The 23,043-nt window shown below is 38.3% G+C and overlaps 2 protein-coding genes across 4 annotated transcripts; one reads left to right on the plus strand and one right to left on the minus strand.

The window, feature by feature from the left end:
* The first annotated feature begins 2,943 nt into the window (after positions 1–2,943).
* si:ch211-175m2.4 (uncharacterized) lies at positions 2,944–9,535 on the plus strand. Of its 3 annotated transcripts, none has more exons than XM_067457918.1 (8): positions 2,944–3,028; positions 5,560–5,655; positions 6,038–6,121; positions 6,200–6,256; positions 6,355–6,435; positions 6,636–6,734; positions 6,818–7,111; positions 9,460–9,535. In XM_067457918.1, exons 2-8 carry the CDS (start codon positions 5,560–5,562, stop codon positions 9,484–9,486), a joined length of 738 nt encoding a protein of 245 aa, XP_067314019.1. In that variant the 5' UTR covers positions 2,944–3,028; the 3' UTR covers positions 9,487–9,535. The 3 variants fall into 3 exon arrangements, with proteins under 3 accessions (XP_067314019.1, XP_067314021.1, XP_067314020.1); XM_067457920.1 differs by having other exon boundaries at positions 9,436–9,527; XM_067457919.1 differs by lacking the exon at positions 2,944–3,028 and having other exon boundaries at positions 5,311–5,655.
* Positions 9,536–10,039: 504 nt separating this feature from the next.
* Positions 10,040–17,713, minus strand: si:ch211-175m2.5 (uncharacterized protein LOC568697 homolog). Its single transcript, XM_067457922.1, has 5 exons — positions 17,560–17,713; positions 17,210–17,374; positions 16,979–17,078; positions 11,600–11,730; positions 10,040–11,437 (listed from the first exon to the last, which is right to left on the minus strand). Exons 1-5 carry the CDS (start codon positions 17,611–17,613, stop codon positions 11,144–11,146), a joined length of 744 nt encoding a protein of 247 aa, XP_067314023.1. The 5' UTR covers positions 17,614–17,713; the 3' UTR covers positions 10,040–11,143.
* Between the last annotated feature and the right edge of the window lie 5,330 nt (positions 17,714–23,043).

The following is a 23,043-nucleotide window of genomic DNA, read 5'->3' on the forward strand; positions in this document are numbered from 1 at the left end:
GGTCCCACGGACACGCCCTTCAGCGAAACTCAAGACCTTTACAATTTAAAGGAGAACTCTTTAAAGGATAACTTTAAGTTTATCTTGATCGTTATACCTTTGTGAGTATACAGTCTATAGAAAAAAATGCACCGGATTGGTCCTTGCAGCACGGAGCTATTACAGTTGAGTTAATGCCCAGAGCCCCCACTCAGCTAAAACGGAAGCTTTGGGGGCATAAACGTAGAGTGTATTTGTGCCTCTTAACAGACACAAAATGCAATTAAAATGTCTGTCCAACATGAACAGGTCCCTTACATGACAACGAGATGAGTTTAGCCACTTAGTTATTGTTTAAATTCACCTAATGGGTCCTGCACACTGTGCGATTTTTCAAAATCCTTTGCGAATGTCCCTTGTCAGACTGTACGAACATGATCCCCGTGTCACACTGTAAGATCTCAGTTGTCATTAATGTCAGACTGCACGATAGTTTAGGCGCGCTAAAAACGGACGCGCGCAAGAAATCTCACCCGGAGCTTTATATCATCAATGAATGACACGTTCAGTGACAGTGAGCTGCATTACACGCGGGACTGAAATGCTGGCTACAAATAAGTTTCTAGCTCTCGTTTTGGTCATAGTTGGTCTTGAAAAACCGAGATATTTGACTGTTGTCGTAGGAGAAGTCACACTGCAGGATTCTGTGCCAAATCTTCTGACACTGCCAGAATTTCGTCTGAGGTAAAATTTGATCGCAGAGCTCATTAATCGGCTGCCGGTGAACATGTCAAACTAACGATCAAAGACGTCAGATTTTAGCCTAGGATCTGAGGAATCTTTTAGGATTTCCTAAATTTGTCTCAGACGGCCAAATCGTGGCCAAAATCGCACAGTGTGCACCTGGCTTAAATAGTGTTTTAGACGGCTACCATCTCTCGATGAAGTCCCGTGGGAATGCAGTTGTAGCCGGAAAAAAAGGCAAATAGTCCAGACTCCAGTTGTTATTCTTCTTCTCCCGAATTAATCACATTTTTGAGGCCCTAAACACGCTCGGAAACTCACGAAGCTTTGCACACGCGTCAGAAGTGGTGAAAATTTACGTCTGATATGGGTACTTCACTCTCCCGGTGCCCGAACGCGTCACTGAAATTTGTCCGCACAGACTTGAAATCTGGGCTGCGCGCGGACGGGGTGTGCGGGCGGCCCCGAGCCCTCCGCATGACGAAAATTACGTCATACGGACGGTACACGAACGCGGATGGCCGAAGTGTACCCGGGGCTATACTCATGCGTAGCTCGCAATGCGTTTAATAGAAATTTTGTAGGTGGCGCTATCGAGGCATTTTGCCACGTCTATTTCTGAAACCCATATCAGACGTAAATTTTCACCACTTCTGACGTGTGTGCAAAGTTTTGTGAGTTTCTGAGCGTGTTTAGGGCCTCAAAAATGCGATTCATTTGGGAGAAGAAGAATAGGCTGAGCAATTCCATTAGGGTCCTCACACCATTGCTCCTTGGGCCCTAATGAATAATTTCCAAATAATTATTATTATAATATTTTTTTTCAATAAGTTTGTTTCAGTGTAAATGCAACAAAACATGCATAAAAAAACCTTTACAAACCCATTGCAAATGTTTTTTTGTTTTTTTTTAAAGTAAAGTAAGTCGAATGCAATCAACAAATCATCTAATAAGATTAAATATCAAGTGCCAGTGCAATACATTTTTAGGGATTGTTTTGTTTGTTTCATGGATGGATCAGTGAAACAGTCCAATAAGAGGCTAAACTACTATTAGCCTATGTAACCCCTACTGTTCGGACCGGGGTTCGAACCTGAGTCTGCCGGCATTAGAGTCCTCTATCAATCACGCTTTATCAAGGAGGCTAAAGGCTGCAACCTCTAGCGCCGGTCGCTAGAGCGTCTTTTGAGGTCAGAGAAGTAAGGTTTACTCGCACAACAACTACTACTAGCTGGCCTCTGTTACACCTATTCATTTTAATGTCTCATTAAAACATCTATAAATGTATAAAACTTGAACATAGAGACTTGTTCAATGTTTCTGCATAATTCATGGTTCACACAGAGATCATCGGCCACCATCAGTTAACCACTGAAATCTAGAAATGTTTTGAAAGTTCAACGTCAAAAAAACACAAAGCCATGTTTACTGAAATCACATGATGTTGGCAGTTTGATACACACTCCGAACCACTGATTGAAACAAAATATCCACAAAGGTTTCGAAACTTCATGCAGCAGTGTTTCGAAATCGCCCGTCATTAGAGAGAACATTGTGCTTGGTACGTTTTTCATCTTCAAACTAAATCTGGGTCTCCAGCCGACACATCCTGTCTTGATAGCGTGCTTCCCATAATGTTTACATATGTCTACATTTGCTATTGCTGCTTGAATAGACATAAATTCAACAGCAGATCTGGCAGGTGGAGCTGGGGGAGGTGGAGGGTATCAGAGTAAATCTAAAAGACTATCCTACAGCAAACACGGAATCAGACCGTTTAAATGCTGGGGAAGCAGCCAATCTCATTGGCTGTAGGAATCGCTTATCAGTTTACAACATGTGGTAATGATGTGATTGCTTGCAGATTGCTTGTAAATGACCTATCAGTCTGCGCCATTGAGTCTAATGAACAGTGTAAGTATTTCATGGCCCATCCAGGATTAATAATGAAGACTGTTTGAATTAAATTCTGTCTTTGAGGCAGCTTTAAGACTTCAGGCCAGAGAGCATCAGGTGTTGATGCGAGTGCAGGGTGTGAAAAGATAAAAGCAGACTGAGCTTAATCCACTTCCTGACCTGTAGAAATAGCACATATATAGCGTGTTAACATACTGATTTTATAGATTTTGTTAACATGTTAACTATATTTGTTGTTTTGTGCTGTTTTAGACATGTTTGCTGCCGGAGGGAGGGAGGGAGGGAGGGAGGGAGGGAGGGAGGAGTCTCTTCACACAGACATAAGCTGTCTGAATGAAAGTGAAAATGAAAATTGGAAGACCAAAGAAAGGAGCGACACCAACATTAGGTAAAGCATGCAATCTCTCAGTATTATGGATTAATTTGCTCAGACATGTTTCATTTAATTACCACGTAAGGGAGTATAGAATGATATTTGAGCACTATTCTTAAAGAATAGTTATAAAGTTGGTACTGGGTTGGCAGAGGAACTAGAGATGTGAGGTACAACACTGTTTAGCCTATAACTTTTACTGAATCATTCCCTCAAGTGATTAGTTTAACCATACTGATTTATTCAGCAATGAAACACCAGGAATGGTTGATTTGATTCAGCTTTGATGGGAACTGAAGCAAAGACAAATTGTTTAGAAGACAAATGCTAAACTATGGTTTAGGGACTCAACATATATATATATATATATATATATATATATATATATATATATATATATATATATATATATATATATATATATATATATATATATATATATATATATACATATATATATATATATATATATATATATATATATATAAAATCATAATTAACTGAAATACTGATAGTAGGCTAAAAAAACACTATAAGTGCCATGGAGAGATTGAAATCAGTGACTCTTTTTGTAATCGGTTAATTTACAAGAACATAGCAACTGGTCTGGTAGAGCACGGTTTTTCAAAGTTACAATTGAGAGTGAGGACTGTTTAGTATTATTTGGTGTGTTCTGCGTTTTTTACTGGCCGCCGAGAGTTGAAGAATCATGTTCAACTTTGAATAAAACGCTGCGTTTTATTCAAAGTTGAACATGATTCTTCAACTCTCATCACTGTCACTCTTCACCCGGCCGTCCAATCACAGTGGAGGAGGGGGCAGGACAAATACAACACAGACCAACCGCCACATTCTGCTTGTACAACGTCAACAGAACAGATGAAAACAAGCAGCATAATAACGGAAAACATCGTTTAAAACAGGAACCAGAGCAAATACTTTACATTGTATCTGCATTTTTATATAGCTTCAATACAAAAACAAACTGAGACGCTACACTGTACATTTTTTTGTTGGTTTAACTTAAAAAAGTAAGTAACCTGGTTGCCTTAAAAATTTTAATTTATTGAAATTAAAAATTTGAGTTGATACAATGAAGGAAATTTGTTTAATAAATAGAAACTCAAAATATTATTGTATCTGAACCACATAACAATTTTGATAAATCATGAAAATAGCACAATTTGGCATGTTGCACTGCGTCATCAAAAATAAAACACACTTTTAATAATATTTTAATAAAGGTTATCGAATCTCAAAAAATGTTCATTGTATTAACGCAAAATTTTAATTTCAATGAACTCAATTTTAAGGCAGCCAAGTAACTTGTTTTCAAAATAATCTTTTACAGTGTAGTAACACTTCCGCAGATATTCCATATCATGCCGACAAAGAGTCTCAAATGAAAAAAACACTGCGCTGCCAAAACGCTCTCAAGCGCGCACAACGAGGCGTTTTCAGCTAAAGCGCTTTGGTGGACACACGACCTTATTAATGGGAGAAAGTGTAACACCCAATATGGTGAATAAACCCCGCCTTCCAAATTAAAGAGCCAATCGTTGATTAGTAAAATCATCGCATCACTGCAGCTGCTGTCAGAAACTCCTGTGCGCAATGCACATTAGCTTTGCAGGCTGAAAAATGTGTTTATTTGTCATAATGTAAGCGTTTGAGACAGTTATTGTCAGATTTCATTGGTGATTTCAAACATGAAATTTAATCGTACGCTTGGCAAAGTATCTTTGAAGACTTTGAATGTTTCACTTGCATGGTGTTTTAAAGATGGCCGCTGAATGAAATGACTTGTCTTAAAGGGACTTTGTTTATTTTCCCTGTCATCCATTTACTTTGCAGAAAGAAATAATCACTCAAAAAGTAAGTCAGATCTGCACAGTGTGAATGAATTATGTGCTGAGATCAGCGACGATGCCATTCACTGACCTTTGAGAACTAAGCAGATTCGTTGCAGGTGTAAATTAATGTGCACTTTATAAACCATGTGCACAGCTATTTTGCCAGACCATTAGTACATTCTGCTATTGTTGTTTGGGTGGGCAAGCCCCAACTAGGCCTGTGGCATTGAGCCTGGTTTAACTATGGGCACTTTTGGCCCTGTAGTCTGTAAGCTCAAAATACACTTCTCAAAGTTCTAATGTGAAAAAACTTCAAATCTGGTTTAACAAAAAATGAACCCCTGGGACACAGAAGCATCCAAAGTTAAACACACAGTTACTCTATCTTCAACTTAATCGATTTAGTAGTGAGTAAAATACAGCTCTGCTGATATTCAGACCAGCACTCTTTGATCATGTGAAACTGGATAACTACAAGCCGTCACTGTGATTGACAGAATAATTTCGCACGCCTCAACATTCTTTCATTCCATAGTTACTCTTTCACATTGTTGGCAAGCAACTCTTCAGGTAAATCTTGATTCCTAGCTTTAGGAATGAAAGCGTGATCAGTGACGCCGGGTTTCCAGGCACTTAGATTTGGCTGCTGAGAAGGAGAAGACGTGTAAAGAGATACTCTCTGTGTGTTTAAAGATGCCAAAACCCGCTGGTGTGATGATAACCTCGGCAGTGTACCAGCAGCAGAATGATGTCTTACAGTTCCTGAAGATCAAGCCAATGGCTTTGGGGGTAAAACACACTTTTCTGTTTTTTATCATGTGTTTAGTTCCAGTTTCCTTTGTTACTCTTGTTCACTTGGGCCTTGTTTAAGTCCTCCTTTACCTTTGTATTTAATGACCTCAGGTTTCTGTCAAGTGTTGTCTTTAATGTTGGGTTGTAAAGCCGTTCTTACAATAGAAATTACAATAATGTAAAAATGTGTGCCTTGAATGCAATGTAAGTCGCTTTGGATAAAAGCGTCTGCCAAATGCATAAATGTAAATGTAAATGTTCTTGCCTTCTCCAGAGTTAATATTTGTTATTTTGGTAATGAACCTGCATATAGACCCATATTTTCTCACCTGTTTATTGTGAATTAACAGGCATTATAACTAATGTTTTTCTTTCACAGATATTGGAAATCGTGATAGCATTATTTGGACTCTGTTTGACGATCTGGATTAATAGGCTTTTTCTTCTCTGGCCACCAATTGTTGTAAGTCAAACATTTCAGTATCAGTACAACATTATCCAATGAACAAACACTGAATTCTGTTCCATTTCTATTCGGCAGTTCATCATAATCGGATCGCTAACAGTCTTGGCTGCGCACACATGTAAACTACGTCTGGTGAGTGTCAACTTTACTACTCTATACTCTCGAGAAGAAAAATAATTTTTCATAATATGGCATAAGGGAAATTTAGTAAGTGTTTTTTTGTCTTGTAGGTGAAGTCTTCACAAATACTCAGCTATGTGAATTTTGCAGTTGCTGTTTTCTCCCTCCGCTCTCACTTTTTTTTCACTTCGGTGAGTGGTTAAAGTGTGTGTGTCTAAATGATTTACTCTAAATTCTTAGATGAAAATGCTTAGATAGTGTGATGCTGATTGTCTACAGCAGTGTAACAGCAGTAAACAAATCCACCCTTTGTACTGTTTAGATAGATATCACAACCGGTTTTTGATTCATATTCATATTTGAGTTATATCTGTCTTTATTATTCACTCAGGGTGTGTCCTGCTTTCTCCTAATGTCATGTGATGTTTTGATCCTCCTCTTCTCCGTTGCTGTCGCCGCAACCTTCTGTCCCTGCTGTTGCAAACCAAAGGTAAACATCATCAAGAGCCTAAAACATTCATCTCAAGAAAAGGATCTGATTAAATAATAAATGTGATGTTGGTTCTCTCTTAGTCAAGACCTGCCATGGTCAGCTATATGAATTCGGATTTGCCTGTCAACCATATTGTTTTGATGGGCCAGCCGGACCCCTCTGGAATGGCGCAGCCCGTTAGTTCAGTCCTGTACATGCTGCCATCAGCAGACGGCCAAATCCCACCTGCACTTCTGCCAAACTGGGGTCCCGTCACCTATGCCTCTCCACCAAACTACAGTCCAGTACCATCTACACCTCCACCAACCTACGACCAAGCTGCACTTCTACCAAACAACGGTCCAGTCCCAAATGCACCTCCACCACCATATGAGGTAATTATTAGCATTTTTGAGTAAAGACACGTTCACACCAAGAACGATAACTATATTAGTGTCCACACCAATGAACAATATTGTTTTTTATTCTAAGTGTGCGCTGCGGTTTTGTCGTCTCCCTTCTCAAATGCTTAAGCTCCTGTAAGCAGGATGGATTCTGATTGGTTTTTGTCGTTCATCAGCTAGCAAATTGTTCAAAAAGTGATTCCTACGACGTTGTTTCTATGTGCCGTTATCATTATAGTTGTGGTGTGGACTCTGCTATTATTTTATATTTAGAACTGTACGTTTATTGTTAATGTTATATTTATAGTCCTTGGTCCTATAGTCCCGGCGCAATAACTCTGATCTTTCATGTATTCATACTCTTGTGTAATCGACGCGCCATCCTAAATAAACCCGTCTCTTGCATGATACCCAGAAATTGCGAATGTCCTGATCTAATATGATTTCTGACCTGTAATGTTGCCAGTATAATAATCGTATAGTTTGTTAATAGGCCAGTGGAGAACTGGCAACCCGACTGAGTCTGGTTTCTCCCCAGGTTTATTTTTCTCCATCACGCCCTGATGGAGTTTTGGTTCCTTGCCACTGTCGCCTTTGGCTTGGCTTGCTCAGTTGGAGACACTACAATTATGATCCAAATTATTCAACTACATATACAAATAAAAATAATTAATTAGGTCTTATTTAATTCTATAAACTATAAATAATACTGATCTGCCAACATTGTCGCTATATGATAAATTAGAATAAGCTGATAACATCACTGTTTTCTCCAGTACGACTGCACAGCCAAATCTAATTTTGTCACAATATTGTCCTGTTTGACACTGAAGCTGCTTTAAAACAATCGTCAATGTAAAAGCGCTATATAAATAAAGTTGATTGATTGGTTTAAATGGGCTTTAAAAGTATAGCTCACCGAAAATCCTAGGTGTATAGGACTTTTTTCTTTCAGACGAATGCAATAGGAATTGTATAAAAAAAATGTCCTGGCTCTTCCAGGCTTTATGGCATAGCCTATGCCAGTGAATGGGAGATTTTGAAGACCAAGAACGTGCATCCGTCCATCATAAAAGGAATCCACACGACTCGGGGGGTAATAAAGGTCTTCTGAAATGAAGAGATGCATTTGTGTGAGAAAAATATCCTTATTTAAAACTGTCAGACGGTCGTATGCATCAATTTACAGGGAAAAAGTAACCCCCGACCCTTAATAATAATAATAATAATTATAGATTTTATTTATAACGCACTTTTCATTCCGAAGAATCTTAAAGTGCTATTTGGGAAAATGACTAAAAACTAAGTACTAAGTAAACTACAGAAAATAATAAAAACAACCAACACAAAAAGCCTTTCTGAATATAAAAATGGTCTAGGTTCTGTACTGCTCTCAGCTCACTGGGAAGGTGGTTCCGAAGCAGAAACCTCGGTCTCCCATGGTACGAAGCCTAGTGTTGGCGACCTGAAGAAGCATGTGGCCTGACGATCTGAGGGTGCAGGTGGAGGATTTCAAAGTGTTGAGTTCTTGAAGATTTGGTGGTGCATGTCCGGACCGGTGATGCATTTAGGTATGAGCAGGAGGATTTTGTAGTCGATCCGGGATGAAACGGAGCCAGTGCAGTGAGTGTAGAATGGGAGTTGTGATCATATTTACGGGACTCTCATATGGATGCATTGTAGCTTTTGGATATTTCTGCTAGAAATCCCACTCAAGAAGCATACGTATTGACGAACGCAGAAGCGCAGAGGATAGAGCAAAACAAAACACCGGTCATGAAATAGAGAATTTTTCAAGAGAAATGTCAGATGATTTTGATATAAGAGTGGCTTGAGTTTGTTGCCCAGCCCTATTTGTTTGAACGCTGAGAGGTGTCAAAGCTTACGCTACTCCTACATCGCATCAGGGGTTACTCGTTTAACGCCAGTTGACTTTCATAGGCCATTTATTGTATAAAGTTTCAAATATGGATATTTTTCTCTGTATCAGAAGACCTTTATTAACCCCCTGGAGTGGTGTGGATTACTTTTATTATGGATGGATGCACTTTTTTGGACTTCAAATTCTCAACCCCCATTCGCTGGCATTATAAAGCTGGGAAGAGTCAGGATATTTTTAATATAACTCTGATTGTATTCATCTGAAAGTAGAATGTCATATACACACACCTAGGATGGCGTGAGGGTGAGAATATCACGGGGTAATGTTCATTTTTGGGTGAACAATCCCTTTAACTGTAGGGATTTACACACCATAAAATCCAATAAATCATTTTTCATCATATTTGCTTGCTTACCCTATTGTAATTACTCAGCTCTGATGCACTGTGTTCTTACAGCATGAAGATCTACAGGCCGGAAGATGAACTAGATCTCAGACACAAATGGGGACATTTGATGTTTACACAATTTATGGCATTGAATTATGTTTATAAGTTTGTAAAACATTTGTAAATAATTGTAATATTACAATATAAATAAATTATTTATGAAAAACAAATCTGTGAACGCATGTTTTTATGCATTTTGACATACAAAAATGATCAATAATAAACACAAAAGTCGCTGATTAAAAAAACTCAAACATGTCACACACACATGGGTTCACTTTGTGGGGACTCTCCATAGACGTAATGATTTTTATACTGTACAAACTGCATATTCTATCCCGTACACTACTCCTACCCATCACACAACACTTTCTGCATTTTTTGACTGTTTTTTTAAACCATTTGGTTTATGAAGCCACAGGAAGTGTTTACATTGTAATATCCATATCATTATACACATCTGTGTCCTCATAAAACCATATATAGGTTCTGTTCCTCTTCAATGTGCCTCATATACGACACACAGATGAGAAACATGCACGAGTCTTGTGTTTTCATTAAGTTTCAAATAAACACAATGAATAGATGATAGATTTATCAAAAAGTTTAATTAGATTTTAACATATGTACATACACAAAGTAAAATGTTATTTTATGTGCAGTTTTCTTTTTTTCAAAAATGTGAACAAACCCTCAACTGGTGAGTACAGACTGACATTTAAACAGAGCCTATCAGTGAGTACTTTAGAGAAAAGACCAATGTTCAAGTCTGTATCCCTGATTATTGATTATTTATGAACATCTAGAATTATCCTAAGAACAGATTAACCGGAATCACCTTTTATATTAAAATTTCACTGTCCTGCCACATAAGTGATGTTTCCAGCATGAACATTTAGAAGTCCTATTGAATAAATGTGTAATATTCAACACATTATTTCGATAGTCCACTCTCCATTCTCCTAACTATAAGTAATAATAACATGCCAACTAATGCTGTTAGCCCTAACTTAAAGTCTACTAATACTCTGAGGGTTAGTTGACGTGTAGCTGCAAAGCTACTTATAGTTAGGAGAACGTCTAAAGTGGACCATTACAAATAAAGTGTAACCCAGATAACCAAGTAACAAGGTACCGTGTTAGTAAGTAACAAGGCAGTTAAAAATGCTCACGGAAGTCAACTATGAATTAAATGATTTTCTGACTGCATAGGACAGCCATTCACTTTGATTCATTTTAACGTTGTCCTCACAACTGTTTTATGAATGCATTAGTGAAACTGGATATTCAGATTTTCTTTCTCCTTTTAATAAATAATCAACCAAAGCCTAACCAGTTTAAATAAACAAGGACTTCTTTATTCTAGCTCTAGAAGCTTGTTTCTGGCACGGAAAAAACATTTTTAGTTTATACCTCGCAATTCGGACTCATAACTCACAGTTCTGTCTTTTTTCTCAGAATTGTCAGATATTAACTTTTTTTTAATCTTTAATGTGGCGGAAACAAGTTTGTGAGGACTAACACTGAAACAAATGTAACCAATAAAACTCCAAGTCCATGTGTATCCATCAGTGTAAGTGTCAGAGAAGTCACTTAGGGTGAGATTTAGCAAAACATATGTTTTCTGTGATTCAAATGATTATTTGACAGTTTTGTAAAATATTATAACTCCGATGTAAAGTCTGATATGAGTTTATTCGCCCTTGACCTGCCCATCGGAGGCTTTTGCTTTGTCTCTCGGCATTCGACCCATGTTGTAAAACTCTGTGTTCGGTCTCATGTCAGTCAGATGGGCCATGCGGTTGGACAGGGCAAAGAAGGCAGCAATGGCAGAAATGTCCCAAATATCCTCCCGGTCAAATCCGTGAGCCTCTAGGGTACTGAAGTGTTCTTCGGTTATTGTTTCACTCCTGCAGACCGTCAGAGCAAAATCCAGCATGGCTTTCTCACGGGCGGTCAGATCGGCAACCCTGTAATTAACTGCAACCTGTGGGTCAAGAGAGACAGTAGCAGGAAAATCAACCATCAGCAAGTATCATTATAGGACTTTTCAGCATCATTTTATATTATTTATAGGATTCTTGAAAAAAAAAAAAGCCCAGAGAGGGAGTTGTAAAGCTTTAAATGGTTTTGTTACAATTTTCGGTACCTGATCAGCCAGCGTTGGTTTTTTGGAATAGATTCGGTGCAATGCACTGTGGGATACCACACAATACAAGCAGTGATTGTGAGCACTGGTCGCAACAACGATCAGCTCCCGATCCGCTTTCGACAGGCCACCTGTTGCGAAAGTACAATTAAATCACATTCTGGTTTTATAGAGAATAGGTCATTATTGTGATTGGTCTACTCCAGATCCGATGATTCTTTTGAAAGTGTCAAAGAATAATGAACCCAGAGCGATAGAGAAACTCGGGCAGCACTTAAAGAGACAGTGGTTTAATTTTCCGTTCATATTAACATCTTAAACTCCGTAATCAGGGTCCGGAATGACATCACGTATATACTAAATGTCTGTGGAGGAGCCCTGACTTCATATATTAGTACCATTTGAAAGCTTAGAGTATCTACTTTCTAGAGATATATGCCTCACCTTTGGCATTTGCTTTACACAAAGTAACTTATTTACACTAAATAACTCTGGGACCATGTAGGCCTGGATTTGGCCTACCCAAATTGAAAAGCTTTTTATTAGGGCTGTGCAATATATCGAAATTATCGAAATATCGCAAATGTACATATCGCAATAGCTCGCAATATCTGAATGATTTTAATAGGCTACTTCAACATTGTGAAAAGTGTAAGTTTTAGGTCATACATTGGGCAGAGAATAGACTGGGCACATTACTGTTACTAATGTGACTTTTTTGATGTTAAAAAGAGTTATTAAACGCAATAATTTGCGAAAAACAAAAATTTGCAGTCTCGTGCTGTTTGACACACACTGAAACGTGAGCAATTTGTGACACAAATGTTTGCTAAAACAAAGCTGGTCACTTTCAGAAGTTGTAGCGATGCTTTCGTTTCCCAGAAAGAATGTGAAACACAAATGGTTTCATTATCAGTTGTTACATTTTTTAAAAAAATATAATTGAAACAGATTTTACATATCGAATATCGCATTATTTAACAAGATATCGCATATCGAATTTTCTTCAATATTGCAGAGCCCTACTTTCCATACACACACACACACACACACACACACACACACACACACACACACACACACACACACACACACACACACACACACACACACACACACACACACACACACACACACACACAGTGGTCAGTTTACACATTTTGGTGTCATTTTACAGGAAACCCTTTGAAGTTACATTACACACTGCTAAAAGTGATAAACATTTCTGTATCTGAGCTGTATTAAACCCCCCAAAAAGAGGCGCTTTTTGATTTTTTGGTTATAAAATCATTTTTCCAGCGTATTTCAGCAAACGCTGGAAAAATGTGTGTGTGACACTGGAATATTGCATTTATACCACTGTATATGGGGAGACTTGTATATTGGAGAGATTTGGGTAGGCAGATATTACAAAAATATTACAAATATATCAAATAAATATTATATTATAAAAGGTACTATTCCTCCCTTCGGATTCATTTGAACAAATCTTGCATACAACATGATGCAGACAAAAAATGTTTTCAAGTATTTGCTGCCATCTAGTGAAAACAGACAAAACTGTCTGAGTTATACACTTTCAAAAATGAATAAAATAGGGGGAAAAAAGCCTCTTTTTGGAGAGGGTTTATTACAGCTCAGACAGCATATAATTACATCATTATCCATTTTTAGCAGTGGTTTATGTAAAGTCAAAGGGTTTCCTGTGAAATGACATTAAAATTGTATATTTAGAGAACTGTATGTGGGTTTGGAAAGTTTTTCAATTTGGGTAGGCCAAATCCAGGAAATCCCCCAAAATCTTTTTTTTTTTTTTTTTTTTTTTACTTTTACTTTGATCAGAGTAAATATATATATATTTACACAATAAAGACTATGGAGTGTTTACATATAGTTAATTTAAACATTGCATATATAGCATATATTATTATGTATTTGTTCTCCTGTAGTGTTTTTGTCCTTTTGCTTGTAATTATGATTCTTATTTCATCACTAACTGTTTATTTGTCTTCAGTGAGTTTTATTCATGTAGGCTAGTAGTTTTTTGTTATATTGACACATATTGGTGACAAGAATTATGACATTTATATGGCATCAAAAAGGGTTGATATCATAAAATAATGTATTTAAAAAATAATGTAAAGGAAAACTAACCATATCATGATAAATAGCCCATCATTATCATTTATTGTGATATAAGATTTCGGTCATATTATTGCCCACACCCATTAAGCATCTGTTAAAGTGATGATATGATAAACTTTCAATATTTCAGTAATATATCACGCTTAGAACTGTTAATGAGCCTGACCTGGCCGACTTTTGGTTTGATTTAAAGTTGTTGGTGTTATTTGCACTTCTAACATTACTATCTTGTCAAAGAATGTAGCTTTACTATCATAACCACAACATAATAAAAAAGTTTTTTTTGTGTACCTTTTCACACAAACAAGATATTGTGGTTTTGAAAATAACACTCACAACCATCGTTTTTCCCCATCCTTTTCACTCCTGATGAGTTTGCATCGATGTTTTATACTGGATGAAAATGACTGAGTACAAAATTATAATATATTTTGGCCTTCATTAGTTCATTTTTCAATATATAAGTGTTGTGATGTGACAAAATGTTTTTAACACAATTATTCCATGTGGTTTCCAGTGATAAAATGACAGCATGTTAAACTAAGGCACATGAGAACTTTCCAGAATTATTTCCCTACATCTAACCCAGATTCCTCAAGCAAATCATTATATTGCGCTGGTGTTCTGACGAATAATGCTACTGTTAGATTGTGCAACACTTTTTGTATTGTTTTAAGGGGAAGTTTAGGTAAGGTAGGCAAGGACGTTAATAAAGCCTCAAACCACATGAATATGATGCTGCTGGTAGCACAACATGGTAGGTTTTTGCATTTTTCGCAATCAGCAACCTACCACGGTCTCTCTTGAATCCAACACGGAAGTGACTTCCACTGCAATTCATCGACTGGCCGCTAGAGACAGAATCCAGAAGGGAGTCAATCCCATAGACCCCCTCGTGTTTAAATGACTTTATAGCAGAAAAAAATGTGCTTACAGTCTGGTACAAATTGTGGTTTTGGTCTATATAGCTAAGTTTGCCTTTCATGACAACTGTGGGCGACATTTTTATAAAACTCATCCGTTTAAATTATTTTAACCCCTTAAGCATTAAAGTTCTGCATAATTAAGGGGCGTGGTCACTTGAGTGACAGGTGGGTTGCCTACGGGTGACGTCACGGACACTACATCCATTGGTTTATACAGTCTATGGCCCTATCCCAAATGGCACACTTTATGTGCACTTTTAGTTTGTGGACTTACAATGGCCATTGTGTGTGCATGTCCGTTAAGTCCACAAGACCGTAGGGTGTCCCATTCTTCATTTAAAGGGTTTCTTCAGTGATTAACATATGGCTTTGTATCAGTAGAAACCCTGGAGTATATTCAAATGATCGTGCTCCCCCCTCTTATATCCCCCTGAGACGAGAGATTCATGCATTTTATTTCTTGAAAAATTCCTCTCGTGACGCGAATTGACGATATTTGCGTCACGAGAGGAATGTTTGCCCAGAGGCTAAAACTACAGCCAGCGGAGGGAGCCATTTCCGCATGTTTTCAACTCGTGCATGGGGAATGGGAGATCACACTTACAGCACAGTTCAGCTACAAGCATTCATTTAAACGGATGTTAAGCAATGTAAGTGTTTTAACTTCTCAAATTAATTTCTATGAAAGTTAAGCTTCCAAAGGCATGAACTGAAAACGCGCCAGACTGAACACGCGTTGTGTATGCATGCTGCGAATGTGGTCGCGATTACCTCAGCTCTCATCACGAGAGCTCATCAACTCATTTATGACGTTAAATGTAATCTGACTCCTAATCTGAGTCTGCTGTGAGACTCACGTGGCGACTCGATCGTTATATTGAACACACGTTCAGTATTTAATTGTACTTTCTGAACTCAGTCACTGTAATCCAGTAGCGGTGGCTTTGGGAATGGCCTCACAGGGCTGTGAAGCATTCTGGGAATTGTAGTCTTTCATCCCCATGAGACAAAAATACATTTTCTGTCTTTTCTCAGTCTAGAAGGCACCAAATTCAAAAATAATTTCACATTTCTACTACATTAATGACCCAGTTTAAATACATTCATCCTTCCAGCGCTGAAGTACCCCTTTAAGCTTAAAGAAGGGTGCTCGTGAGCGCCCCCTTTGCGGCCGTTATGCGCCCTCAATGCGCACTTCAGCTGAGCCCGCAAGTGTGCCAAGGCGGTAATCTAACACTCCGAAAGCGTACCACCCATAGGGGCGGCCATTGCTATCCAAGCCATCACCTGCTGTTAGCATCCCATTCACCCCCATTCATTTTTGAGTCACTTTGACAGTGAATAACTTTACATCTGAGGCGTTTAAAGACTCCATTTATCCTTTGTTTATTTCTAAAGACACATGGCAATGTATAAAAGGCTCCATTACAAAGATCTTACACTATCGCCCCGTAGAAGCTGTTTTTGTAAAAATAGGCTAACGATTGCGTCATAATTAACGCGAGTTGAGAAATTACCGTATAGACAGGAGGAGACGCTCAGAAACAATCTTTTACTGTCTATGAGACAGTCGAGGGGATGTGGAGACATAAAGTCTGATAAAGTCAAGGGGGAAGAATGGGGAGAAGCCGATAGTGAGCCAAAAGCAACGGGACAAAACATTTAAACAACGTGATTCAGATTTCACTTTCCACAACTACTAGAAGACTTACAACTCAGGTTGCTTACGTCACTTCTACGTCATCAAGCTCAGTCTGAGCCTGCGCAGTTCGCTTAGCCATCAGGAGGTAAGTGCCTCTAATTGACTTTACTTTTTGCCGTTGAAGTATATGGGGTCGCTGTGTCCATTTCTTTTACTGTCTATAAAATTTGCGAGCTATGCAGAGGACTTCTACTTGGCAGTCAAAGCGGCATTAAGTTGTGAAAGTGTGGACTTAGAGGAAGACTGAGGGTTTAGGGTGCCATTTTGGGACAGGGCCTATGATGTTTCGCTGTCGGATTGTGCGACCTACTGTTTTAAATGGGAGGTCGCCAAAGCTGAGCGGGTAGCACACTCTAAATGAATGCTGGGTTGTTTCAACCCATATTTGGGTCAAATGTGGACAAACCCAACCTTAAACCAACAGTTGGGGTTGTTCTTATTTGACCCAAACATGGGTTAAATCAACCCAGAATTTTTTGAAGTGCACAAGTCATCAGAAAACTCTAAATCATCAGAACGTATAAAATGTTTATATGCTGTATAGATGTAGATTAATAAATAAAAAAGGAGTTACTTGCTGCTGTGAAGTATGAATAAAGGTCATACCACTTTCCTTGTTCATGAGGGCATTATAATAAGAGAAGAAAGCCCGAAATTCATCAGGGCGATGGGCAAGAACCTTGAAGACATTGGGCAAGAACCCTCCCTGTAGGTGAACACAAGAAGCACACATTTCATCATATTTTGTGTTTCATGAAATGATTGAGGGCGAGTCAATAATGACAGACTTTTCATTTTGGGATGAACTATCCCTTTAAGGTGAATGTGATGCCAAACCTTCTGTTCAACCTCCTCCATCAGTTCCACAATATCAAACGGCAGGTTCTTCTTGTTTGGCACTGGATAGCGACTGATGACCTCTGACCTGCTGCTGCTGTGCCGGGTGTGAGGAGGAGGACCTGCTGTTTTCACACAGACTCTGCTAGCTGGGGAAAATGAGTACTGCAAAGGACATGGCTTGGTTAATATTGTTGCATTCATTGCATAATTTGTACTAATAAACTTTTCAAATACAGAGAGATAAATGTGTTTATGATTACAATCAGTTTCGCGTGCAGTTACTGACGCTTTAAAACAATATAATGTACGTCACAGTTCAGAAACATAATTAGTTTAAAAAACATTACCATTATCCCAAAATTACAGCGGCGAATAAGCTTAAAAGCGACTCGTAACGACATTGTTCAACTTTATCCCGAAGCGGTGTCCTCTGTGTTTATTTTGTGGACGGAATCATATGTTCTAAAGGGCAGCCAATCAGCGAGTCTTGTTCTGACGCGCCTCATGCAGCAGGGGTTCAGAAAAAAAATCGACAGCTGGCAGCAGGAAGTACCTGCCGATGGCAGCCGGAAGACAGTCGTTGGCAGCCGGAAGACAGTCGTTGGCAGCCAGGCAACCTGCCAAAGTAGGCGGCACCTGCCACTTCTCGATCTCCAATCACTAGCCCCCATAGAGTGACAACAACCAATCAGATGATGACCGGTGACTGCAGCGTGTAATGTAAACAGCGATGATGTCGGCAGAGCTCGAATGAGTAAATTGATAGGCATCATAAATAAATAACACCTGGCATTCGCGAAAAATCGTTAGGTTAGTTAACTTTAAAATCAGAGAACGACATACCTGAGTTAATTGTTTAAAGAGCTGCGTCTTGTATTTTACATTTAATTAGCATCACCGGCCGCAGTATTGTCTTTCAAACATTAACAGAGCTGCCAACTCTCACGCATTGGCCGTGAGACACACGCATTTGATTGGTTTCACACGCTCACACGCCACACTCTTGATTTCTCACGCTGAAGTGTCAACCCTGTCGGTCAAATGCCTGAAAGATAAGTTTATCTATAGATCTACCTGATGAGCCACTCGTAATCGATTAGTTATGCTTTCGGTGAGGGGGTTCAAGATAAATGTGCAACTAAATAAGTGTAGCGCGACCAAAAGCTACATTCCGTTTTAAGTTCTGACGAGAACGAGCAATGAGCGAAGCGCGAAAGCGTCTCTAGCTAACTATGGTCGCAAGTTCCATCATTAACGTTAAACGAGTTGGTGTTTCCCGAAACATTGTTCCAACAAACGTTTGCAAACTGCATCACAAAGTTGGTTGGAATGACAGCTCTCGACCTGTGATTATAGCAGAGTATCTTGGTTTCATGACGTGGACTTATGTCCATTTTTTAACGAAACAATTCGTAACGAAAATAAATAGTCAAGCAATGCGCACGCGAGCAGCTCATAACTGGAGTCTCAGAGCGGTTCTGTTCGTGCTTCATCACTACATGTGCTGTGAGTAACCTGCATCTTTAGCCTAATCCTGACTCCTGAGGATCTCATTTAAGTTGCATACATTTTGTTCTTGCACTGATGTTAAATTTGTAGCCATTTTGCACTTTGACAGCCAGTTTGAGATATAGGCTATATTTCAGAATTTTGTGCAATAATTCGGACAGTTTTTCCCATTGAAATGACTGGGAAAAAGTGTCCCAATAAACCCGAATTCACCCCATACTCTGTGAAATCATAATTACATTGCATTATGTTGCTTGGAACCCCAAATATTACAACATTCTTCATTAACAGTTATTCAGTTATTTGTAACAATCTCATTGTAAAAAAAGAAGAAGAATAAAGTAGTTTCAATATAGCTAGCTACTTTTTGAAAGTAGTGTAGCTACTTTTTCATAAGGGTAGCTTGAATGTTACTTAACTACTTAAAGTAGTTTTACTACAAAACATTTTTTTTTTTAGATCAGCCACAGCAAAAAAAAAGAGCCGCACAACAGACAGGACAGACAGATTTTTTTCCTTTTTCTTCCTTGTAAAAGTATGCTGTAGGTTGATGATGTATAATCAATTTGTTCTATTTAGAGAAAATCATGGCTCTAGTCAGGGGGCGTAACTTCAGTGCAACCCTACCCACATCGGGGTACTGGCGACAAAGTGACTCCACATGATATTGTGACACTCACATTTCAAATGAAATGCACTGGTTTCAGATTCGAAAATCACACGGCATTCGCACTCAACCGCCACGCTTAGGACACTGACCACCTTTTCATCAGAGCACGTGAGCGAAGCAGACTGGTGTGACGCTGCGCTAGATATTCTGTTGTATGCCAGTGCGCTCCACTCACACTTCCCTCTAAAATGTGAATTGTTTGATTTAAAAGTAGCAATTTCAAGCTTTCTGTAGACGTGTTTCATGTTTATGTCATGTGATAAGTATTCAGTGAGTTTCAGATTCTCTCGCAGACAGAAAGTGCACCGTTTTTATTTTACAAAAGCACAAAGTTTTGTTGTTATTGTAAGTTTATTATAAATTATGTCTCACATTTATCTGTATGACTAAAAATAATATCCGCTATCATGACTAGTGAGGAAAAAAAACATCAGAACTCGCCGGCGCGATTGACGTGCGTAACAAAACCTCTTGCCTGTTTCCGGGGCCTTCCAGTAAAGCTGAAATGATAGGCTAAGTCTTTCTTGGATACATGTTTTAATTAGGCCTATAGATAGTTATTATATGTGTGCCTTTAAAGCAATAGGCTATGCTATATTTTATAAAGTGTAATAGATGTAACTTGTCTGGAGTGCTAAATTGCAGAGCTGGTGCAAACGTATCCATATTGATATGATCAGATCAGACGCTTTCTCTTTAAAATGTCGTATTTGTTGTTGTTTTTTATTTATTTATTTTTTTAATAATAATTGCACAGCATATATTCACATATAGGCGATTCATCTAAACGGCGTCGGGATGTTCATTAACCGTATAACGCTGTGAAGTTAGCCAGTTTTTTTTAACCCCAAAGCAAAGTATGATCAAGAATACGAGCGCGTGTGTTGGAGAGAGATGCACGCAAAAAGAACTATAGCAAACTAAGCTACTGATTTTAGTTGGTCTAAATCATGGACGGCCAACTAAAATGGTCTAAATCAATTCCATTTGTAGCCTTAAATTAAATAGCTCAGTATTTTTTTCTGCCTGTATTGGGCATAAGATTAGTAGCCTAATGAATGTGTGCATATTGTGAATTAATTTAATAAACATAATTACCTTTCCCAATAGCCTTCAATAAATTAACGTGTCTGCGAAAATGATTCATAAAACATAAATATCAGTTAACCAGATTTACTTTCTTCACTGACGAAAATTGTCCCTGACATGGTTTTTAAGCTATTTTTATCAAATTTTTTTGGTCTTCAGAACATATTAAAATGCACATATGTAGATCATAGAAATCAAAATTTTCTCGGGGGTGCATGCCCCCGAACCCCCCTAACTACCTCTCATTAGGAATCTCAGTGATTATAAAACCGTGCCTTTATTATGATTAAGGAATGTAGGTCTTATACAGAATAAGGCCTTAATATTTGATTTATAAGTAGCAATAAACAGCCAATATCGCAATATAGAATTGGACCCTAAACTAAAGTGTTACCATTTTTGTCATACCCTCACTGGCCTCACTGGGCCCGTCATTACTAAGTTACGTCACTGTCTCTAGTGCTTTAAAATTGTGTGTGTCTATAGGATGTATATACAAACCGTCATATAGATGCAAAAAACAAACAAACAATAGTACCCCATTCAAATGCTGATGCATAAATAGAGAGCGCTATTATTATTATTTATTTTAGCAATTTCTGCTTTGTACGGCAACATTTTGGTTGGCACCACTAAATCTCACTCTAAGTTTTTTTGAAAAGTTGGCAGCTCTGCATTAACTTGTCAAAACAGAAGAGTCAACACTGGAGACTGTGGAATATGTATGTTTATGGTAAGAAATGTAAGTAAAAGAGCAGGCTTTTCTAACACAACATTAATGATGGACATGTTTAATCATTTGTTAAACAATGGGATATTCCTTATTTAGGTGTTTTCAAATCTTTAGTTTGATTTATATTCATAATTGTTATAAGAATGTGGGGGAAAAAACACTACTACACTGAATATTGCGCTGGACTGGGGGTTTGACTTTACTAAGCATAATACATTTTGTAATTATTTATCAAAAGTATTTTGGGACGTTTTAAATGTCATTTTGAATGTATCTACTGTGCTTCAGCATGACTCCTACCAGTGAATCTGCTGGTGTCAGTAATAAAGAAGTGAAGGAATAGATTATGTGAGTTCAAGATATTTTTGACTTAAATTTTGGAATATTAGTAATAACCAAATAATATTTTCTAGGAACACACAGGGCATATTTGATGCAGACGAAACAACAGACAAGGTAACAGCACATTCAGTGTGACGGGCTAATTTCAAGTGTTTCCCCCGTATACAGTATCTTTCTGAATAAAATACAGAATAAATGTTTTTCTTAAGTACTAACTGCACCCATAGGATGTGCATTCTGTATTAAGGAAAGTAACTGTAAGTAGTGATGTTTAGAAAATAATAGTGTTTAATGACAATGTCATTCATTTTTGTTAGTTTTGTATGCCTCATTGTTGCCAGAGAAATGCTACTTGATGTGCTCATTGAGGTGCTGTGATCCTGCTTTTGTAAACTTGGGTCTTGTATGTTTGCATTACAAAATCTGGTGGGAACTCATTCTTGTGAAAGCACACATTTGCTGGTTAGACCAGTGTTTCTCAACTCTGTTCCTGGAGGCAAACCAACAGGTAAACATTTTGAATGTCTCCCTTATATGACCTCTCCATTTCAGGCCTTGGAGCAGAGATGTGCAGTTTCGGTCACAGTCCTGCAGAGTTCAGCTCCAACCCTGATCAACTACACCTGAACCAGCGTCTTCAGGGTTAGCAAGTACAGGCAGGTGAGTTTTTATCAGGAGCTGTCTCATTTCCGAGGCTACATTTGTCGACCAAAAAGAATCAGAGACCTGTAGACAGTAGCTGTGTCTCATTTAGTTTAATTTCGAAGGCTCCGTCCTGTGTAGGATGCAGTATACAGAGTGTCCTCAATCAGAATTGAGATGTCCTTCGTAGGACACACAGGCAGGAAGTATCACGCTGCTATGTCAACACGTTCAGCCTCTTTGCGCTCTCACGCCAGTTATATGAATGAAAAATTATTTATAACTTGAAAATGACTATGAAATGTTTCCTATCTTGTCAGCAATGTACTGTTCTAAATGTTTAAACAAGCACTAAACAGTTGTAATCCTGTTTACCAAAACTATCTGTTTGAGGTAATCGAGCTTAAAAAACAAAAAACAAGCTTGAACTAATTGCATTTAAACACCACATCAACACTTGCATGTATATCTGGCGAGGTGCCGTCTTTTCATAAAATAAAAAAAAATGACGGTTGTTAACGGCGACGCAAAGAAATGTGGGTTATTCCAGCTGTGAAGGATAGAGCTCATGCACACTCCAAATTCCTGTGAAAGAAGGACTCGTTCGAAGGTCGCATTTGGAGTGTCCTACTCACTTTTATTTTAAATGAGACGGCCTTATGACGTATGCAGGCTTCAGATGTGACCGCCGGAGGATGCAGCCTTTAAACACTGCTTATCTGGCGATAACGGTTTAATAGGTATTTGATTGCAAAATGCAATAAGAATAGTATTCACATGGATGTGCATGTATGTATACTACTGTTAATAAGGTCATGTGAATCTCGTGTCACAGTTTTCTTATGA

Source organism: Pseudorasbora parva, chromosome 11, assembly GCF_024679245.1.
Source record: "Pseudorasbora parva isolate DD20220531a chromosome 11, ASM2467924v1, whole genome shotgun sequence".
In the NCBI taxonomy this organism is placed as follows: Eukaryota; Metazoa; Chordata; class Actinopteri; order Cypriniformes; family Gobionidae; genus Pseudorasbora; species Pseudorasbora parva.

Bases quoted from the DNA above. Each gene is read 5' to 3' on its own strand.
- si:ch211-175m2.4 (XM_067457918.1), top strand. From the start codon at position 5,560: ATGCCAAAACCCGCTGGTGTGATGATAACCTCGGCAGTGTACCAGCAG. The intron at 5,656-6,037 runs GTAAAACACACT...TTTCTTTCACAG, and splicing joins TCAAGCCAATGGCTTTGGGG to ATATTGGAAATCGTGATAGC. The intron at 7,112-9,459 runs GTAATTATTAGC...GTGTTCTTACAG, and splicing joins CACCTCCACCACCATATGAG to CATGAAGATCTACAGGCCGG.
- si:ch211-175m2.5 (XM_067457922.1), bottom strand. From the start codon at position 17,613: ATGTCGTTACGAGTCGCTTTTAAGCTTATTCGCCGCTGTAATTTTGGG. The intron at 11,731-16,978 runs GTATGACCTTTA...CTTTCGCAACAG, and splicing joins CCTCATGAACAAGGAAAGTG to GTGGCCTGTCGAAAGCGGAT. The intron at 11,438-11,599 runs GTACCGAAAATT...CTTGACCCACAG, and splicing joins AACCAACGCTGGCTGATCAG to GTTGCAGTTAATTACAGGGT.